The sequence below is a fragment of the Pleurodeles waltl genome, chromosome 12, assembly GCF_031143425.1.
Source record: "Pleurodeles waltl isolate 20211129_DDA chromosome 12, aPleWal1.hap1.20221129, whole genome shotgun sequence".
Taxonomy (NCBI): Eukaryota; Metazoa; Chordata; class Amphibia; order Caudata; family Salamandridae; genus Pleurodeles; species Pleurodeles waltl.
This window is the reverse complement of record NC_090451.1, coordinates 25,669,885-25,689,673: the sequence shown is the minus strand read 5'-3', so window position 1 is coordinate 25,689,673 and position 19,789 is coordinate 25,669,885. Positions and strand designations below refer to the sequence as shown.

General features: G+C 50.8%; 2 protein-coding genes across 2 annotated transcripts in view; one reads left to right on the top strand and one right to left on the bottom strand.

Annotated features, from left to right (window-relative positions):
• Window positions 1-259: 259 nt before the first annotated feature.
• The window catches only part of MISP (mitotic spindle positioning), a 204,657-nt gene continuing 185,127 nt past the window's right edge, over window positions 260-19,789 (top strand). Inside the window, exons 1-2 of the mRNA XM_069216997.1 lie at window positions 260-895; window positions 13,237-13,390. Coding sequence (XP_069073098.1) covers window positions 13,331-13,390 — 60 coding nt within the window. The 5' untranslated portion in view covers window positions 260-895; window positions 13,237-13,330. The remainder of the gene's footprint in view (window positions 896-13,236; window positions 13,391-19,789) is intronic.
• Window positions 10,746-11,327, bottom strand: LOC138267024 (octapeptide-repeat protein T2-like). Its single transcript, XM_069215872.1, has one exon. The coding sequence runs from the start codon at window positions 11,325-11,327 to the stop codon at window positions 10,746-10,748; it is 582 nt and encodes a 193-aa protein (XP_069071973.1).

The following is a 19,789-nucleotide window of genomic DNA, read 5'->3' as shown; positions in this document are numbered from 1 at the left end:
CACTGGGTGTTTAAAGGGCCACTATCCAGGGAGTACTGGGGTTTAAAAAGCCACCTTCCAGCGAACACTGGGGTTTAAAGGCCATCTTCCAGGGAACATTGGGTGTTTAAAAGGCCATCTTCCAGGGAGCACTGGGTGTTTAAAGGGCCACTATCCAGGGAGCACTGGGGTTTAAAAGGCCACCTTCCAGGGAACACTGGGGTTTAAAAGGCCACCTTCTAGGGAACACTGGGTGTTTAAAAGGCCACCTTTCAGGGAGCATTGGGTGTTTAAAGGGCCACTATCCAGGGAGCACTGGGGTTTAAAAGGCCACCTTCCAGGGAACACTGGGGTTTAAAAGGCCACCTTCCAGGGAACACTGGGGTTTAAAAGGACACCTTCCAGGGAACACTGGGTGTTTAAAAGGCCACCTTTCAGGGAGCATTGGGTGTTTAAAGGGCCACTATCCAGGGGGCACTGGGTGTTTAAAGGGCCACTATCCAGAGGGCACTGTGTGTTTAAAGGCCACCTTCCAGGGAGCACTGGGTATTTAAAGGCCCGCCTTCCAGGGGGCACTGGGTGTTTAAAGGCCCGCCTTCCAGGGCACACGGCAGCTGGACGCACACCTGTTGGGCGTGCCTAGTGTTGGAGTGAAGCCTTTACTAGGAGCTGTGATCCCTGGACTCGTCATCTATCAGGGGGCATCACCGTGCAACAGCTGCCGATGGACACAACACTCTCTGAGGAGCACCCCGTCTTTGACATAACTTGTTCGGGAGCATCGTTTTAGAGGACACTCCGAGGAGCACCGGCCCTGGGCAGGGCTCATTCCCGGAAGCACCAGATGTTGGACCGGAAACTCTCCGGGCAGCCAGGGCTGAGAAAAGACAGACGTGCCAACAGGTTGCACCCGCAGGTACGTCACACGCCTCCCACCTGGAAAAAAGATCCGTCAAAAATAAATGACCAATTTGAAGCATTCAAACACGTTTTAAATAATCTTCTATTTGTATTTCCCATTTTCTTGTTTCCAGCTGTCAAGAAGCTTTTGTGTACATGCGTTCAATAAATAATATTCCTGATACTCCTCTCCTAATAATAATAACAACAACATATATGAGTCAGTGCACCATCCCTAATCAGTGCTTCTAATAAATGACTAATCATTCATTAAGGATTCCATCTGAATCTGAAAATACAGATAAAAAAATAATGAAAATCCATCCAATCACTAGTGCTCTATTAACGCCGTCTTCCAACAACCAATCAGTAATCAGAGTGTCTTGTAATTGACCAATCATTACTTAAGCTATCCGCTGAATGGCCAGTCATCTATTAATGGATCCTTTTAACAACTAATACTTAATCAGTGTTTCTAATACATCACCAATCAGTCAATAATGTGTCCACCTAATGAAAATATCTAATCATCCATCACTGCAGCCTTCCAACAACCAATCTGTAGGAAGCTGGCCTGGTGTGGGGAGGGCACCTAGGGTTTTATCACCTTATCCAGGTCCTGGTAGCCCCTATTAGTGTAGTGTAGGCAGTGCCTAGAAGCCAGGCTCTCCAGAGGTAGCTGTGGATGAGCAGCCAAGGCTTATCTAGGAGACATGCACGGCTCTATAGCCACACAGTACTCCCACACAAAAGAACCAAAGTGTTACAAAAACAAAGGTACTTTATTACAGTAACACTAAATTAGATTACTCATAAGCAGCCCCCCTCCCTGGAGGTAAGTACACACTAAATATGCACAGGTAAGTACTAGGAATTAGCATAAAAACATTAAGAATAGCAAGAAATAACAAGGGCCCTATGGGGGCCAAACCATATACTAAAATATTGGAATGCGAGAATGGGTCCCCCACCAGAGGATGTGGAGTAGTTAGCCAAGGGCTGAGAGAGTATGGAACCCCAAGAGGTGAGTATCTAGAAGACCCCCAGCGACCAGGAGAGGTAAGTTACCTCATCGTCGCATAGGGTAAGAAGGGGACTTAGAATTGGAACAAGGCAAGAACAGGACAAGGCAGGTGGAACCCAGTGGTGGATTCCGAGAGAAGAGGACCTGTGGAAGAAGGGGGCAGAGTCCAGTCTACACAGGAGTGTCCAAGAGGGGCAGGAGGCAATGCCCACCCTTCTGGGGGTGAATATCCTGGATGACAGTGATAGGCGAAGGCCAGCTGTGGAGTCCAGGAGCTGCAGAGGAGTTCCTGAAGTCACCTCAGAGATGTCCCTTGATGGTCGCCAAATTGCAGATGGGTCAGTGGTCCGGAGGACCACCAACAAGCACAAGCAAATGCAATTTGGAGCTGAAGAAAATGTGAAGGGCTGGAGAGGACCAGCAAGGCACTGGGGACCCCACCCTTAGAGTGGAGTCCAGGCTGACCCTGAGAAGACACGAGAGCCAGCAGAAGCAGTCGGAGCCCCCCAAGCAACCCACTGGCAGTAGGTAAAATAAATCGCAGTGAAGCCCAGGAAGCACACCTGAAGAGAAGGCCCAAGTCGCTGGAGCAGCAGAGAGGAGACTGTCCTTGCAGAGGTAAAGTGCTGGTGGCCACGGCTATTTGGAGCCTGAGTTAACAAGCCTAGGTTGCTGCAGCAGTTGCAGTGCAAAGGAATTCTGTCCTGGAGAAACAGGCAAGGGCTCACTGTCTCCCAAGTTGGACAGAAGGCAAAGCGGACCCAGAGGACCCCTAAGAACCACCAACTGTGTTGAAGAATGTTCGCAGATCCGGAGGACAGAAGATCTCAGTAACCAGACGTCGTTGCCTTAGGTGCCTCCAGATGCAGGGGTGTGAATCCTTCACTCCAAAGGAGATTCCTAATGAAAATATCTAATCTTGCTTCGTAGGTGCAACTGAAGTTTCGCCGACCCCAGAGAAAGCGCAGCGATGGAAATTTACAAAGCTGAAAGGAGCCATGTAAATAATGTTGCAGGGCAAGGCAGTCTAGGTGTTGCAGTCTTGTTCAGTTCCTGTGGAGTCCAGCAGTGGTCCTGGTGGCCAGGAGCAGAAGAGGTCATTGCAGAAGAGTCCTGGTGGAGTCTTGCATGCCAAATCTGGGGACCCGCCCACAAGCGAGTCTCTAGATAGCCCAAAAAGGGGCTTGGTCATTTTGCAAGGTGACCACCTATCAGAGGGAGTCACTGACATCACCTGCCTAACCTGACCACTCAGATGCTCCCACGGGCCTCTGCCTACCTTGGTTTCAAGATGGCAGAATCAAGTGGGCACCTGGAGAAGCTCTGGGTACCACCCCTGGGGTGGTGATGAACAGGGGAGTGGTCACTCCCCTTTGCTCTTTCTAGTTTTGCACCAGAGCAAGGACCCGGCAAACCTTGCGCAATCTGGTGCAAACCGGATTATGCAAGGAGGGCACCAAATGTGCCCTTCAAAGCAAGCCGGTGGCGTGGGGAGGCTACCCCTCCACAGCCTTGTAACACCTATTTACAAGGGAGAAGAGGTGCACTCCTCTCCCACAGGAAATCCTTTGTTCTTCCTTCCCCTGCTTGAGCTGGTCAAGCAGCAAGAGGGCAACAGACTTTAAAGACTGGTCAGAGCAATACTGAGGGGTCCTCTAAGGAGCCCCCAGGGTGCATGGAACTACTCCACCAATACTGACATCAGTATTGGGATATGATGCTAACACGTTTGATACCAAACATGTCTAGGTTCAGAGTTATCATGATGTAGCTGGACATAGGTAGTGACCTATGGCCTGTACATAGCTCGAATGGCTTCCCCACACTTACGAAGTCCAGGGGATTGGAACTGGAGATCATAGGGGCACCTCTGCTCATGCAGGGGTGCCCACCCACAGGGACCTGCACCCTTCCCTCTGGGTTAGGACGGCATACCATAAGGGTGACTTACAGTGACCTGTGGTGAAAGGGTGCATGCACTCTTTCACGAAGGCCGCAATGGCAGGCCTGCAGACACAGTTTGCATGGGCTCCCACGGGTGGCGTAATACATGCTGCAGCCCATGGGAAAACCCTGGTGTCCCAATGCCCTGGGTACCTACATATCATATACTAGGAGCTTACAGGGGTACATCAGTATGCCAATTCTGGGGTGTAAATGGTACCAAGGCAACCACATTTAGAGGGAGAGAGCACAATCATCGGTGTCCTGGTTAGCAGGATTCTGGTGAAAACAGTCTAAGCACACTGACAGCGGTCAAAGAGTGGGGGTAACCATGCAAAGAGAGTGACTTTCCTACACAATCACTAATCAGACTGTCTTGTAATTAACCAATCATTACTTAATGGATCCATTGAATGACCAGACCTCTATTAATGTATCCTTTAAGCAACCAATACTTAATCAGTGATTCCAATAAATGACCAATCCGTCAATAATGCATCTCTCTAATTAAAATCCTCCATTTTTATATGAATCTAAAAACTCATCCCTCATCAATGTTTCTAATGTGCGACCAATTAGTCAATAATGTGTCCATCTATTATATGCTTCTAAAAACACATCCCTCATCAATGTTTCTAATGTGCGACCAATTAGTCAATGATGTGTCCCTCTAATGAAAATCCTCTATTATATGCTTCTAAAAACACATCCCTCATCAATGCTTCTAATTGTAGGAGGCTGGCCTGGTTTGTAGTGGGTACCTTGGGTACTTACACCTTATACCAGGTCCAGTTATCCCTTATTAGTGAAATGTAGTAGTGTTCTAGCAGCTTAGGCTGAGAGAGGTAGCTATAGCAGAGCAGCTTAGGCTGAACTAGGAGACATGCAAAGCTCTTACAATACCACTTATAGTTACACAGTACTTACACTCAAGTAACAACAATACTCAGTGTTACCAAAAATAAGGGTATTTATTTGGGTGACCCAGTACCAAAAATATCTTAGAGGCAATACTCCTTCTGGAGGTAAGTATTATACACAATATATACACTAGACACCAAAATTAGACAAGTAAATAGTCATAGAACAATGCAAACATTAGGAAATCCTATAGAATGCAATGGGAGAAAATAGGTCTAGGGGCAACACAAACCATATACTAAGAAAGTGGAATGCGAATCATGAATTCCCCCCTAGACAAGTGTAGTGTGTGCAGAATCGCTAGGAGAGTAAGAATACAGTAAAGGTAAGTACATTACCCCACCCAGAGACCAGAAAAGCAGGAGTAAAGTACTGCAAGTTTCCTTAGGACATACTACACCTTGTTTTGGGGATTTGGCAGCAGCCAACTATGTCTGCAAAGAACAACTGCTGGATTATGGGATCTGAAGACCTGCAAAGGAAGGGGACCAAGTCCAGAAGTTGAAAGAAGTTCCAGGAAGGACAGGAGCCCCTGCCAACCCAGAAGAGGGTGCAAAAGAAGAGTCCCCGGTTAGTCGAAGACTACAGGAATGCACCCTAGAAAGATGCCAGCGGGTTCCTGCATGATGCAAAATATGTCCCATGGCATGAAGATCGCTGAAGATGAGATTTCGTGTTGGAAGTTGCCAACAAGCCTTGGATACGATAAAAGTGCGTTTTGCGCAAAAATGGCACTGGATGGACCCAGGAGGGACCTGAGGCCTCAACTAAGAGGGGGCTCTCAGCACTTTATAGAGCCCTCAGGATGCCAGCCAGCACCCCCAGCGGTCCCAGGACACAGGGACAAAGGAGATGCAAAATGCAGTGGATGCAGCACAACAAAGGAAGGTCGCCGGAGAACAACTCAGCGAGTTGAGCATCACAGGATGGAGTGCTGGGGACCTGGGCCAGGCCGTGCACAAAGGAATTTTGCAAAGAGTGCACAGAGGCTTCAGGAGGTGAAGAAGATACAGTACACAGGGGTACCGTCGCTCTTGGGAAAGGCAAGGTCTTACCTCCTCCAAATTGCGTCAGCAGGACCTCAGGACAGTCTATGTCGATGATGTCCACCCTCTGTGTCCTTAAGAGCACGCTCATCACTGTGAGAGGAGTCCCAGGCTACCAGTTATTGTCTTGGAAGGTGCCTGCTTGGAGCAGAGGAGTGACTCCGTCACTCCACGGGAGATTTCTTTGGTCCCTCTGGTGCAGGATGAAGACAGGGAGTCCCCAGAGGGTGCACACTGTGGAAACTGTTGCAGTTGCTGACTTGGAGCTGAGATTGCTGAATAAAAGTGTCTCTTGTAGACACTTTGTTGCAGTTACAGTGTTTCTTGGAGCAGGCTGCGGTTGATCAGAGGTCAGAAGAGTCTGAGTTGTTGCAGAGGATTCCTGAAGGAATCTTGCAAGCAGAATCTGAAGAGAACCGACAGGAAAGACCCTAAATAGCCCTGAGAGGGGGATTGGCTACCTTATCAGGTATGGACCTATCAGGAGGGGTCTCTGACGTCACCTGCTGGCACTGGCCACTCAGAGCCCTCCAGAGTGCCCCCACACCTTGCAAAGCAAGATGGCTGAAGTCTGGGACACACTGGAGGAGAAGTGGTGATGGACAGGGGAGTGGTCACTCTCCTTTCCTTGGTCCAGTTTCGCACCAGAGTAGGGGACAAGGGGTCCCTAAACCGGTGTAGACTGGTTTATGCAAGAAGGGCACCATCTGTGCCCTTCAAAGTATTTCCAGAGGCTGGGGGAGGCTACCCCTCCCCAGCCTGTAACACCTATTTGCAAAGGGAGAGGGTGTAACACCCTGCTCTCAGAGGAAATGCTCTGTTCTGCCTTCCTGGGACTGGGCTGCCCAGACCCTAGGAGGGCAGAACCCTGTCTGTGAGGTGGCAGCAGCTGTAGCTGCAGTGCAAGCCTCGGAGAGCTGCTTTGGCAGTGCTGGGGGTCCATGGTGGAGCCCCCAGGATGCATGGAATTGGCTCCCCAATACCATATTTGGAATGGGGGGACAATCCCATGATCTTAGACATGTTACATGGCCATATTCGGAGTTACCATTTGGAATCTAAATATAGGTATTGACCTATATGTAGTGAACGCGTGTAATGGCGTCCCTGAACTCACAAAGTCTGGGGAAATGGCCCTGAACTATGTGGGGGCACCTTTGCTAGTGCAAGGGTGCCCTCACACTTAGTAACTTTGCACCTAACCTTCAGCAACTGAAGGTTAGACATATAGGTGACTTATAAGTTACTTAAGTGCAGTGAAAATGGCTGTGAAATAGTGTGTGCACTATTTCACGCAGGCTGCAATGGCAGTCCTGTGTAAGGGTTTGTCTGAGCTCTCTATGGGTGGCAAAATAAATGCTGCAGCCCATATGGATCTCCTGGAACCACAATGCCCTGGGTACCTAGGTACCATATAGTAGGGACTTATAAGGGGGGTCCAGTATGCCAATATAAATTGGTAAATGAAGTCACTGGCCTACAGTGACAAATTTAAAGGCAGAGAGAGCATAAGCACTGAGGTTCTGGTTAGCAGAGCCTCAGTGACACAGTTAGGCACTACACAGGCATACACATATAGGCCACAAACTATGAGCACTGGGGTCCTGGCTAGCAGGGTCTCAGTGACACAGGCAAAAACATACTGACATGCATGTGAAAAATGGGGGTAACATGCCAAGGAAGATGGTACTTTCCTACACTAATGTGTGACCAATTAGTCAATAATGTGTCCATCTAATGAAAATCCTCTATTATTAAATGTTTCTAAAAACACATCCCTCATCAATGTTTCTAATGTGCGACCAATTAGTCAACAATGTGTCCATCTAATGAAAATCCTCTATTATTAAATGCTTCTAAAAACACATCCCTCATCAATGTTCCAGTAAACAACCAATCAGTCAATATTGTGTCCATCTGATAAAGATCCTCAATTAACATATACTTCTAAAAAAGCATCCCTAATTATTGTTTCCAATAAATGAACAATCAGTCAATAATGTGCCCATCTAATGAAAATGCTCCATTAAAGTGTCCGTCCTTCTAACAACTAAAGGTTAATTAAGGTGCGTGGATTGAGCTCAGTTTGCAACAGCGACGCATGTCACACGTTATTGAGATCTACGTATATGATGAACCACAGGAAAACTTGTGCTCCCTCTTTAGTCATTACCTCTGTCAAAAGTAAATAAGAAAGGCACAACTTAGTATTTAATGTCTTTGTGTGTCACATTCTATAAATAGTGTTGCTGTGTTTCAATAGTAATGATTTTAAGTAATCGAACAATAAACATTACTGTGACTGTCTGGATACAGGTTAGCCCCTAATTAATTTACACTCCAATAGATACATTTGTTGTCAATGTACCCAGATAACCAATCCATAATCAATGTGTTTCCAGGTAACCCCCAATGCCTAATAAATATACCTGCCTAACAACCAATTCTCAGTCACTGTGCCTTACTGACAACCAGCCCAGGGTGGATTTATCACAAAAATGAGCAATACCTAATCAACAGACTCCCCTGGTGACCAATCCTTAATTTATTTTCAGATTTAATGATCGATGTGTCCACTAACCGACAGTCCCTAAACAACAAACTCCATTAATTTCCAATCCCCGGTTCTTCCATCCCACTACCACCCAATCCCTAATCAATGACCTGCCACTCATGAATCCCTCTTCAGTGCATCCCACTGGCCAATCCTTGCTCTGTGTATTATCTGCTGATAATGAATCCATCATCAAAACATCTGGCTAAACACCGACCCATAACTCCTCTATCTAACTAGTGACCGGACCAGGATGTATGGGACAGACACTTCTTTTGGGATTTCATGATAGCCATTTAAGCATTTATGGATTTATGGCCCTTTTCAAGTGCTGTTTAAGCCCTGATGAAGTCTTTGAGCCTATTTATCTCACAGGACGAAACACGTGTTGGCTGTTTTGTTGCTGGTTTTTGTTGGTTTAATGGATACTTTGTTTCAAGAATAAATTGAACTATTGCCAATTATCCTGGTCCGGCTTTTGCGTGATGGTTTGGAACAAGATACCGAAGCCATAAAACACATGGACAAATGAACTGAGAAACACGAGTGCCCTGACATCTGTTGATGCTGTTTTGTTTCATTTATGGAACATAGGAGGAGTGGGGAGGATCCTCCGGCCAGGAGCACCGTGCATACGCTAATGTATTATTTGTGAATTTGGTGATTCTCTGTGAGCGCTGGTTCCTATGACTATCTTCCCTCTTCGCATTGTCTTTAAGTTTTTTAACAATAAATCATGGCAAGGCCCAGTCCCTCATCAACATACACTGTGATTAACAAAAGCATCTTCTATTTATCTCCGTAATGATCAACGTGTAATCAGTGTATCTTACAATCAACGGATCTCACTAACGCCCAAACATAAGACCGCAATATCACAAACCACAATTTACGTACCACAGTAAAGACCCATCGACAGTCCATGACCCTCACTTTTAGCAAGTCCTAACTCTTTTATCCCGCCTCTGAAGCATCTTTACCTAATCAGTGTCTCTGGCTAATGACCCATCAATAATCAATGCATCTCACTTCTCACTAGTGACCAACTTCAAAGAACGTATTCCTGATCAATTTGTCCCGTAAATTATTAGTCCCTGCTCCCTGTTTCTCAGTGACGATCAGAAGTAAAGCATTGTATCCAAGAAGTGGTTCATTTATTCTGCTGATGTCATGTCCCTTTTCAATGTACTTCGTAGTGGCGATCCCTAATCAGTGAATCTCACACTCAATTCATAATCAATATATCAGCTAACTACTAAACAATTACCAATCGATATCATTAATAAATGATCAATGTATCGTATTAATTAGCAACATAGAATTGATGCATCTCACTGGCCACCTATCTCCAATCAATGCATCTCTTATTGCCAATACCTAATCAAGTAATCATGTTAATGAGAATTTCGCAATCAATGCCTGCCACGAAGCATCCCTTAATCAATATGTCAATTTAACAGCCAATCCCTGATCTGTGAATTTGATTAACAGTGAATTTGCAATCAATGATTCGCATTAACAACCAATCACTTAAAGTTACTAATGACCTACATCTGATTACTTTAACTCATTCATAATCTGCCCCTAATCCATATATCCCAGTAATATCTGCATCTTTCTAGTGGCCAATATCTCATGTTTAGCCTTCCATCCTTCATTTCTGTGTGTTTCTATAGGTACCCTAAGTGCACTGGGTATGACCAGATGTGGGTCCTGTCCCACCTCTGCCACTGGATGCCAGCTAGCCTGGCTGATGAGGGGTGATACCCTGAAACTGGTCCCAGGATGCTTGTTTCCGGTCCAGGGAGGACCTGGCCTGGCAGTTCAGACTGGACTGTACCCCCTGAAGCAGGGTCAAGACTCATTTGCATATAGCTGGGTCCAAACTGAGGGGGCATGGTGAGCAAAATAATTGATAGATTAAACCCAGCTCTGTGACTGGGGTGAGTGTTTGAAAAGTTACAACACTCCGTCCATCATTTTATTTTGTGTTGTGATGTTTCCTTGTGCGTCCTAAGTGGCAGGGGTATGCCCAGATGTGGGTCCCTTGCTCGCTGCACCATTGGATTCAAGCTAGCTTGGCTGATGATCTACACCCCATTCCGCTTGCTCTCTCTTAACTGTCTCAGAATGCAGATGTCTCTCTTTGAATGTCTCCCTCTCTATGCCTCATTCCTCTTGCTCTCTGTCTCTGAATGCAGGTGTCTCTCTCCATGAATGTCTCCCTCTCTACGCCCCTTTCCACTTGCTCTCTCTGTCTCTGAATGCAGATGTCTCTGTCCATGAATGTCTCCCTCTCTACCCCCCATTCATCTTGTCCTGCCTCGCTCTATCTGTCTCTGAATGCAGGTGTCTCTCTCCATGAATGTCTCCCTCTCTACGCCCATTCCTCTTGCTCTCTCTGTCTCTGAATGCAGATGTCTCTCTCCGTGAGTGTCTCCTCTCTACGCCCCATTCCTTTTGCTTTCTCTGTCTCTGATTGCAGATATCTCGCTCCATGAATGTCTCCCTCTCTACACCCATTCCTCTTGTCCTGCCTCGCTCTCTGTAAATGGAGACGTCTCTCTCCTTGAATGTCTCCCTCTCTACGGCCATTCCTCTTGTCCTGCCTCGCTCTCTCGGTCTCTGAATGCAGGTGTCTCTCTCCATGAATGTCTCCCTCTCTACGCCCCTTTCCTCTTGCTCTCACCATCTCTGAATGCAGGTGTCTCTCTCCATGAATGTCTCCCTCTCTACGCCCCTTTCCTCTTGCTCTCTCTGTCTCTGAATGCAGATGTCTCTCTCCGTGAATGTCTCCCTCTCTACGCCCAATCTTCCTGTCCTGCCTCGCACTCTCTGTCTCTGAATGCAGATGTCTTTCTCCGTAAATGTCTCCCTCTCTACGCCCCATTCCTTTTGCTTTCTCTGTCTCTGAATGCAGATGTCTCCCTCCGTGAATGTCTCCCTCTCTACGACCCATTCATCTTGCTCTCACCGTCTCTGAATGCAGGTGTCTCTCTCCATGAATGTCACCCTCTCTACGCCCTTTCCTCTTGCTTTGTCTGTCTCTGATTGCAGATATCTCTCTCCATTAATGTCTCCCTCTCTACGCCCCATTCCTCTTGTCCTGCCTCGCTCTCTCTGAATGCAGATGTCTCTCTCCGTGAATGTCTCCCTCTCTACGGCCCATTCCTCTTGCTTCCTCTGTCTCTGAATGCAGATGTCTCCCTCCGTGAATGTCTCCCTCTCTACCACCCATTCCTCTTGTCCTGCCTCGCTCTCTCCGTCTCTGAATGCAGATGTCTCCCTCCGTGAATGTCTCCCTCTCTACGACCCATTCCTCTTGTCCTGCCTCGCTCTCTCCGTCTCTGAATGCAGATGTCTCTCTCCGTGAACGTCTTCCTCTCTACGCCCCATTCATCTTGTCCTGCCTCGCTCTCTCCGTCTCTGAATGCAGGTGTCTCCCTCCGTGAATGTCTCCCTCTCTACGACCCATTCCTCTTGTCCTGCCTCGCTCTCTCCGTCTCTGAATGTAGATGTCTCCCTCCGAGAATGTCTCTCTCTCTACGCCCCATTCCTCTTGTCCTGCCTCGCTCTCTGTGTCTCTGAATGCAGGTGTCTCTCTCCATGAATGTCTTCCTCTCTACGCCCCATTCCTCTTGTCCTGCCTCGCTCTCTCTGTCTCTGAATACAAGTGTCTCTCTCCATGAATGTCTCCCTCTCTACCCCCCCATTCATCTTGTCCTGCCTCGCTCTCTCTGTCTCTGAATGCAGATGTCTCTCTCCGTGAATGTCTCCCTCTCTACCCCATTCCTCTTGTCCTGCCTCGTTCTCTCTGTCTCTGAATGCAGATGTCTCTCTCCGTGAATGTATCCCTCTCTACTCCATTCCTCTTGTCCTGCCTCATTCTCTCTGTCTCTGAATGCAGGTGTCTCCCTCCAAGAATGTCTTCCTTTCTACGCCCCATTCCTCTTGTCCTGCCTCGCTCTCTGTGTCTCTGAATACAGGTGTCTCTCTCCATGAATGTCTTCCTCTCTGCGCCCCATTCCTCTTGTCCTGCCTCGCTCTCTCCGTCTCTGAATGCAGATGTCTCTCTCCGTGAATGTCTTCCTCTCTACGCCCCATTCATCTTGTCCTGCCTCGTTCTCTCTGTCTCTGAATGCAGGTGTCTCTCTCCGTGAATGTCTCCCTCTCTACGCCCCTTTCCTCTTGCTCTCTCCGTCTCTGAATGCAGATGTCTCCCTCCGTGAATGTCTCCCTCTCTACGACCCATTCCTCTTGTCCTGCCTCGCTCTCTCCGTCTCTGAATGCAGATGTCTCCCTCCGTGAATGTCTCCCTCTCTACGACCCATTCCTCTTGCTCTCTCCGTCTCTGAATGCAGATGTCTCCCTCCGTGAATGTCTCCCTCTCTACGACCCATTCCTCTTGTCCTGCCTCGCTCTCTCCGTCTCTGAATGCAGATGTCTCCCTCCGTGAATGTCTCCCTCTCTACGACCCATTCCTCTTGTCCTGCCTCGCTCTCTGTGTCTCTGAATGCAGGTGTCTCTCTCCATGAATGTCTTCCTCTCTACGCCCCATTCCTCTTGTCCTGCCTCGCTCTCTCCGTCTCTGAATGCAGATGTCTCCCTCCGTGAATGTCTCCCTCTCTACGACCCATTCCTCTTGTCCTGCCTCGCTCTCTCCGTCTCTGAATGCAGATGTCTCCCTCCGTGAATGTCTCCCTCTCTACGACCCATTCCTCTTGTCCTGCCTCGCTCTCTGTGTCTCTGAATGCAGATGTCTCCCTCCGTGAATGTCCCCCTCTCTACCACCCATTCCTCTTGTCCTGCCTCGCTCTCTGTGAATGGAGACGTCTCTCTCCTTGAATGTCTCCCTCTCTCATCGCCAGGTTTCCCAGGCTGATGAACCCTGAAGCAGCCCTCCCACCTCTCCAGTGATTTGCCCCGTCCCTCGGTCGGCTGGGCCTGCCCCCTGCTGGAGCCATGCTGAAGTACACCGCCCCCTGGAGGGTGCTGTTCCCCGGCGCCAGGAGCAGGCCGCAGGTAAGGGCCGAGCACATACTGGGCTGTTTTCGGTGTTCTTGCAGGGGAGGGCAACTACTGCATTGGTGTGGGAGAGCAGAGAGAGGTCAGCTGAAAAAACATAACTGAGTCAAATCCGCTTTAAATTCTGATGAAAAGCTGTGTAACTTGAATTGAATGCAAGCAGCTGTCCTGTGATTCAAGAACAGAATCTCCACTAGGCGCTACATGTTTTTAAACGCAACAAGAGCTGTATTGCTAAACACCACACTTTCAGGTGGGGACTCCGGCGTCCGGCGGAAGGACACTGGTGTAACGGATGTGGTGCTGAGGCCGGAAGTGACGATGCACGTCAGGCTGTGCTGCTCTCTACAAGAGTGCTTCCACTTGTTGCTGCCATGAGACACAGATCCCCCCACTACCGCTCTCCAGCAGTGCCCCTCACGTCTCCATGGCCCCCTTCTGACAGTCACTTCATGTTCTTAAAGCCCCACTCATGGTTCACTCACACTCAGTGCTTCTCAGTTCTGCCCCGTGCTTCTCAGTGCTGCTCGGTGCTTCTCGGTGCTGCTCAGTGCTTCTCGGTGCTTCTCGGGTCTTCTCAGTGCTGCTAAGTGCTTCTCAGTGCTGCTAAGTGCTTCTCAGTGCTTCTCAGTGCTGCTCGGTGCTTCTCGGTGCTGCTCAGTGCTTCTCAGTGCTGCTCGGTGCTTCTCGGTGCTTCTCGGTGCTTCTCGGGTCTTCTCAGCGCTGCTAAGTGCTTCTCAGTGCTTCTCAGTGCTGCTCTGTGCTTCTCGGTTCTGCTCAGTGTTTCTCAGCGCTTCTCAGGCTGCCCAGTGCTGCTCAGTGCTTCTCAGTGCTGCCCACTGCTTCTCAGTGCTTCTCAGTGCTGTGCAGTCTTCTAAGTGCTTCTCACTGCTTCTCAGTGCTGCTCGGTGCTCCTCAGTGCTTCTCAGTTCTGCCCAGTGTTTCTCAGCGCTTCTCAGGGCTGCTCAGTGCTTCTCAGTGGTGCTTCTAAGTGCAACCCAGTGCTGCTCAGGGCTGCCCAGTGCTGCTCAGTGCTTCTCAGTTCTTCTCAGAGCTGCTCAGTGCTGCCCAGTGCTTCTCAGTGCTTCTCAGTTCTGCCCGGTGCTTCTCAGTGCTTCTCAGTGCTTCTCAGTGCTTCCCAGTGCTGCTCGGTGCTTCCTGGTGCTTTTCAGTGCTGCCCAGTGCTTCTCAGTGCTGCTCGGTGCTGCTCAGTGCTTCTCAGTGCTGGTCGGTGCTTCTCAGTTCTGCCCAGTGCTTCTCAGTGCTTCTCAGACCTCTTCAGTGCTTCTCAGTGCTGCTCAGTGCTGCCCAGTGCTTCTCAGAGCTGCTCGGTGCTGCCCAGTGCTGCTCGGTGCTGCTCAGTGCTTCTCAGTGCATCTCAGAGCTGCTCAGTGCTGCCCAGTGCTGCTCAGTGCCGCCCAGTGCTTCTCAGTGCATCTCAGTGCTGCTCAGTGCTGCCCAGTGCTGCTCGGTGCTGCTTAGTGCTTCTCAGCGCTTCTCAGTGCATCTCAGAGCTGCTCAGTGCTTCTCAGTGCTGCCCAGTGCTGCCCAGTGCTGCTCGGTGCTTCTCAGTGCTTCTCAGTGCATCTCAGAGCTGCTCAGTGCTGCCCAGTGCTGCTCAGTGCCGCCCAGTGCTTCTCAGTGCTGTTCAGTGCTTCTCGGTGCTGCTTGGTACTTCTCAGTGCTGTTCAGTGCTTCTCGGTGCTGCCCAGTGCTCCTCGGTGCTTCCCGGTTCTTCCCGGTGCTGCCCGGTGCTTCCTGGTGCGTCTCGGTGCTGCTCAGTGCTGCCCAGTGCTGCCCAGCGCTTCTCAGTGATTCTCAGTGCTGCCCAGCGCTTCTCAGTGATTCTCAGTGCTGCCCAGAGCTTTTCGGTGCTGCCCAGTGCTGCTCGGTGCTTCTCAATGCTGCCCAGTGCTGCTCTGGACTTACAGTGCTGCTTGGTGCTTCTCGGTCCTTCCCAGTGCTGCCCGGTGCTTCCTGGTCCGTTTCGGTGCTGCTCATTGCTTTACAGTTCTTCTCAGTGCTTCTCAGTGCTGCCTAGTTCTCAGTGCTGCTCAGTGCTGCCTGGTGCTTCTCAGTGCTGCTCAGTGCTTCTCGGTTCTTCTCAGTACTTATTGGTTCTTCTCAGTGCTGCCTAGTTCTCAGTGCTTCTCAGTGCTGCCTGGTGCTTCTCAGTGCTGCTCGGTGCTACCCAGTGCTTCTCGGTGCTTCTCAGTGCTTCTCAGTGCTGCCCACTGCTGCTTGGTGCTTCTCAATGCTGCTCGGTGCTTCTCAGTGCTGCTCGGTGCCTCTCAATGCTGCCCAGTGCTGCTCAGTGCTGCCCAGTGCTTCTCAGTGCTGCTCGGTGCTTCTCAGTGCTGCTCGGTGCCTCTCAATGCTGCCCAGTGCTGCTCAGTGCTGCCCAGTGCTGCCCAGTGCTTCTCAGTGCTGCTCGGTGCTTCTCAGTGCTGCTCGGTGCTTCTCAGTGCTGCTTGGTACTTCTCAGTGTTGCTCAGTTTTTCTCATTGCTTCTCAGTGCTGCTCAGTGCTGCCCAGTGCTTCTCAGTGCTGCTCAGTGCTGCCCAGTGCTCCTCAGTGCTTCTCAGTGCTTCTCAGTGCTCCTCAGTGCTTCCCAGTGCTGCTCGGTGCTTCCTGGTGCTTCTCAGTGCTGCCCAGTGCTTCTCAGTGCTGCTCGGTGCTGCTCAGTGCTTCTGGGTTCTTCTCGGTTCTTCTCAGTGCTGCTCGGTGCTTCTCAGTTTTTCTCAGTGCTGCTCAGTGCTTTTCAGTGCTCCTCGGTGTTTCTCAATGCTGCTCGGTGCTTCCCGGTGCTGCTCAGTGCTGCTCATTGCTGTTCGGTTCTCCTCAGTGCTTCTCGGTTCTTCTCGGGTCTTCTCAGTGTTGCTCGGTGCTGCTCAGTGCTTCTCAGTGCTGCTCGGTGCTTCTCAGTGCTTCTCAGTGCTGCTCGGTGCTACCCAGTGCTTCTCGGTGCTTCCCACTGCTTCCCAGTGCTTCTCAGTGCTTCTCAGTGCTGCTCAGTGCTGCTCAGTACTTCTCAGGGCTGCTCGGTTCTGCTCAGTGCTTCTCAGTGCTTCTCAGTGCTTCCCAGTGCTGCTCAGTGCTTCTCAATGCTGCTCGGTGCTTCTCAGTGCTGCTTGGTGCTTCTCAGTGCTGCTCAGTGCTTCTCAATGCTGCCCGGTGCTTCTCAATGCTGCCCGGTGCTTCTCAGTGTTGCTGGGTGCTTCCCAATGCTGCCAGGTGCTGCTCGGTGCTTTTCAGTGCTGCTCGGTGTTTCTCAGTGCTGCTCAGTTCTTCTCAGTGCTTCTAAGTGCAACCCAGTGCTGCTCAGGGCTGCCCAGTGCTGCTCAGTGCTACTCAGTGCTTCTCAGTGCTTCTCAGAGCTGCTCAGTGCTGCCCAGTACTTCTCAGCGCATCTCAGTTCTGCCCGGTGCTTCTCAGTGCTTCTCAGTGCTGCGCAGTCTTCTAAGTGCTTCTCAGTGCTTCTCAATGCTGCCCAGTGCTGCTCAGTGCTTCTCAGTGCTGCCCAGTGCTTCTCAGTGCTGCTCGGTGCTGCTCGGTTCTTCTCAGTACTTATTGGTTCTTCTCAGTGCTTCTCATTGTTTCTCAGTGCTGCACAGTGCTTATCAGTGCTGCTCAGTGCTTCTCAATGCTGCTCAGTGCTTCCCAATGCTGCCCGGTGCTGCTGGGTGCTTCTCAGTGCTGCTGGGTGCTTCCCAATGCTGCCAGGTGCTGCTTGGTGCTTTTCAGTGCTGCTCAGTGCTTCTCAGTGCTGCTCGGTGCCTCTCAATGCTGCCCAGTGCTTCTCAGTGCAGCTCAGTTCTTCTCAGTGCTTCCCAGTGCTGCTCAGTACTTCTCAGTGCTTCTAAGTGCAACCCAGTGCTGCTCAGGGCTGCTCAGTGCTTCTCAGTGCTTCTCAGAGCTGCTCAGTGCTGCCCAGTGCTTCTCAGTGCTTCTCAGTGCTGCCCAGTGCTTCTCAGTGCTGCTCAGTGCTTCTCAGTGCTTCTCAGAGCTGCTCAGTGCCGCCCAGTGCTTCTCAGTGCTTCTAAGTGCTGCTCGGTGCTGCCCAGTGCTGCTCGGTGCTGCCCAGTGCTGCTCAGTGCCGCCCAGTGCTTCTCAGTGCATCTCAGAGCTGCTCAGTGCTGCCCAGTGCTGCTCAGTGCCGCCGAGTGCTTCCCAGTGCTTCTCAGTGCTTCTCAGCGCTTCTCAGTGCATCTCAGAGCTGCTCAGTGCTGCCCGGTGCTGCTCGGTGCTGCTCGGTGCTTCTCAGTGCATCTCAGAGCTGCTCAGTGCTTCTCAGTGCTGCTCGGTGCTGCTCAGTGCTTCTCAGTGCATCTCAGAGCTGCTCAGTGCCGCCCAGTGCTTCTCAGTGCTGTTCAGTGCTTCTCGGTGCTGCTTGGTACTTCTCAGTGCTGTTCAGTGCTTCTCGGTGCTGCCCAGTGCTCCCCAGTGCTTCCCGGTTCTTCCCGGTGCTGCCCGGTGCTTCCTGGTGCGTCTCGGTGCTGCTCAGTGCTGCCCAGTGCTGCCCAGCGCTTCTCGGTGCTTCTCAGTGCTGCCCAGAGCTTTTCGGTGCTGCCCAGTGCTGTTCGGTGCTTCTCAATGCTGCCCAGTGCTGCTCTGTACTTACAGTGCTGCTTGGTGCTTCTCGGTCCTTCCCAGTGCTGCCCGGTGCTTCCTGGTCCGTTTCGGTGCTGCTCATTGCTTCACAGTTCTTCTCAGTGCTGCTCAGTGCTGCCTGGTGCTTCTCAGTGCTGCTCAGTGCTTCTCAGTTCTTCTCAGTACTTATTGGTTCTTCTCAGTGCTGCCCACTGCTGCTCGGTGCTTCTCAGTGCTCCTGAGTGCTGCTCGGTGCTTCCCGGTGCTGCTCAGTGCTTCTCAGTGCTGCTCAGTGCTTCTCAGTGCTCCTCAGTGCTGCTCAGTGCTTCCCGGTGCTGCTCGGTGCTTCTCAGTGCTTCTGAGTGCTTCCCAGTGCTTCCCAGTGCTGGTCAGTGCTTCTCAGTGCTGCTCAGTGCTGCTCAGTGCTTCTCAGTGCTCCTCAGTGCTGCTCAGTGCTTCCCGGTGCTGCTCAGTGCTTCCCGGTGCTTCTCGGTGCTGCCCGGTGCTTCTCGGTGCTGCCTGGAGCTTCTCCGTGCTCCTCGGTGCTTCTCAGTGCTGCCCGATGCTGCTCAGTGCTGCTCAGTGCTTTTCAGTGCTGCCCGATGCTGCTCAGTGCTGTTCGGTGCTGTTCAGTGCTTCTCTGTTCTTCTCAGTGCTTCTCGGTTCTTCTCAGTGCTTCTCTGTTCTTCTCAGTGCTGCTCGGTGCTGCCGGGTGCTGCTCAGTGCTTCTCAGTTCTTCTCAGTTCTTCTCGGGTCTTCTCAGTGCTTCTCGCTGCTGCCCAGTGCTGCTCAGTGCTGCTCAGTGCTTCTCAGTGTTCCCCAGTGCTGCCCAGTCCTGCTCAGTGCTTCCCAGTGCTTCCCAGTGCTTCCCAGTGCTTCCCAGTGCTGCTCAGTGCTTCTCAGAGCTGCCCAGTGCTTCTCAGTGCTGCTCAGTGCTGCTCAGTGCTGCCCAGTGCTTCTCAGTGCTGCTCGGTGCTCCTCAGTGCTTCTCAGTGCTGCTCGGTGCTTCTCGGTTCTTCTCGTGCTGCTCAGTGCTGCTCGGTGCTTCTCAGTGCTTCTCAGTGCTTCTCAATGCTGCTCAGTGCTGCTCAGTGCTTCTCTGTGCTACTCAGTGCTGCCCAGTTGTCAGTGCTTCTCAGTACTTCTTGGTGCTCTTCAGTGCTTTTCAGTGCTGCACAGATCTCAGTTCTTCTCATTGCTGCTCAGTGCTCCTCATTGCTTCTGTTCAGTGCTTCTCAGTGCTTCTCAATGATGCTCAGTGCTGCTCAGTGCTTCTCTGTGCTACTCAGTGCTGCCCAGTTGTCAGTGCTTCTCAGTACTTCTTGGTGCTCTTCAGTGCTTTTCAGTGCTGCACAGATCTCAGTTCTTCTCATTGCTGCTCAGTGCTACTCATTGCTTCTGTTCAGTGCTTCTCAGTGCTTCTCAGTGCTGCCCACTTGTCAGTTCTTCTCAGTGCTGCTTGGTGCTGCCCAGTTCTCTGTGCTCCTCAGTGCTTCTGAGAGCTGCTCAGTGCTGCTCATAGCTTCTCTGTGCTTCTCGGTGCTGCCCGGTGCTTCTCGGTGCTGCCTGGAGCTTCTCTGTGCTCCTCGGTGCTTCTCAGTGCTGCCCGATGCTGCTCAGTGCTGCTCAGTGCTTTTCAGTGCTGCCCGATGCTGCTCAGTGCTGTTCGGTGCTGTTCAGTGCTTCTCTGTTCTTCTCAGTGCTTCTCGGTTCTTCTCAGTGCTTCTCTGTTCTTCTCAGTGCTGCTCGGTGCTGCCGGGTGCTGCTCAGTGCTTCTCAGTTCTTCTCAGTTCTTCTCGGGTCTTC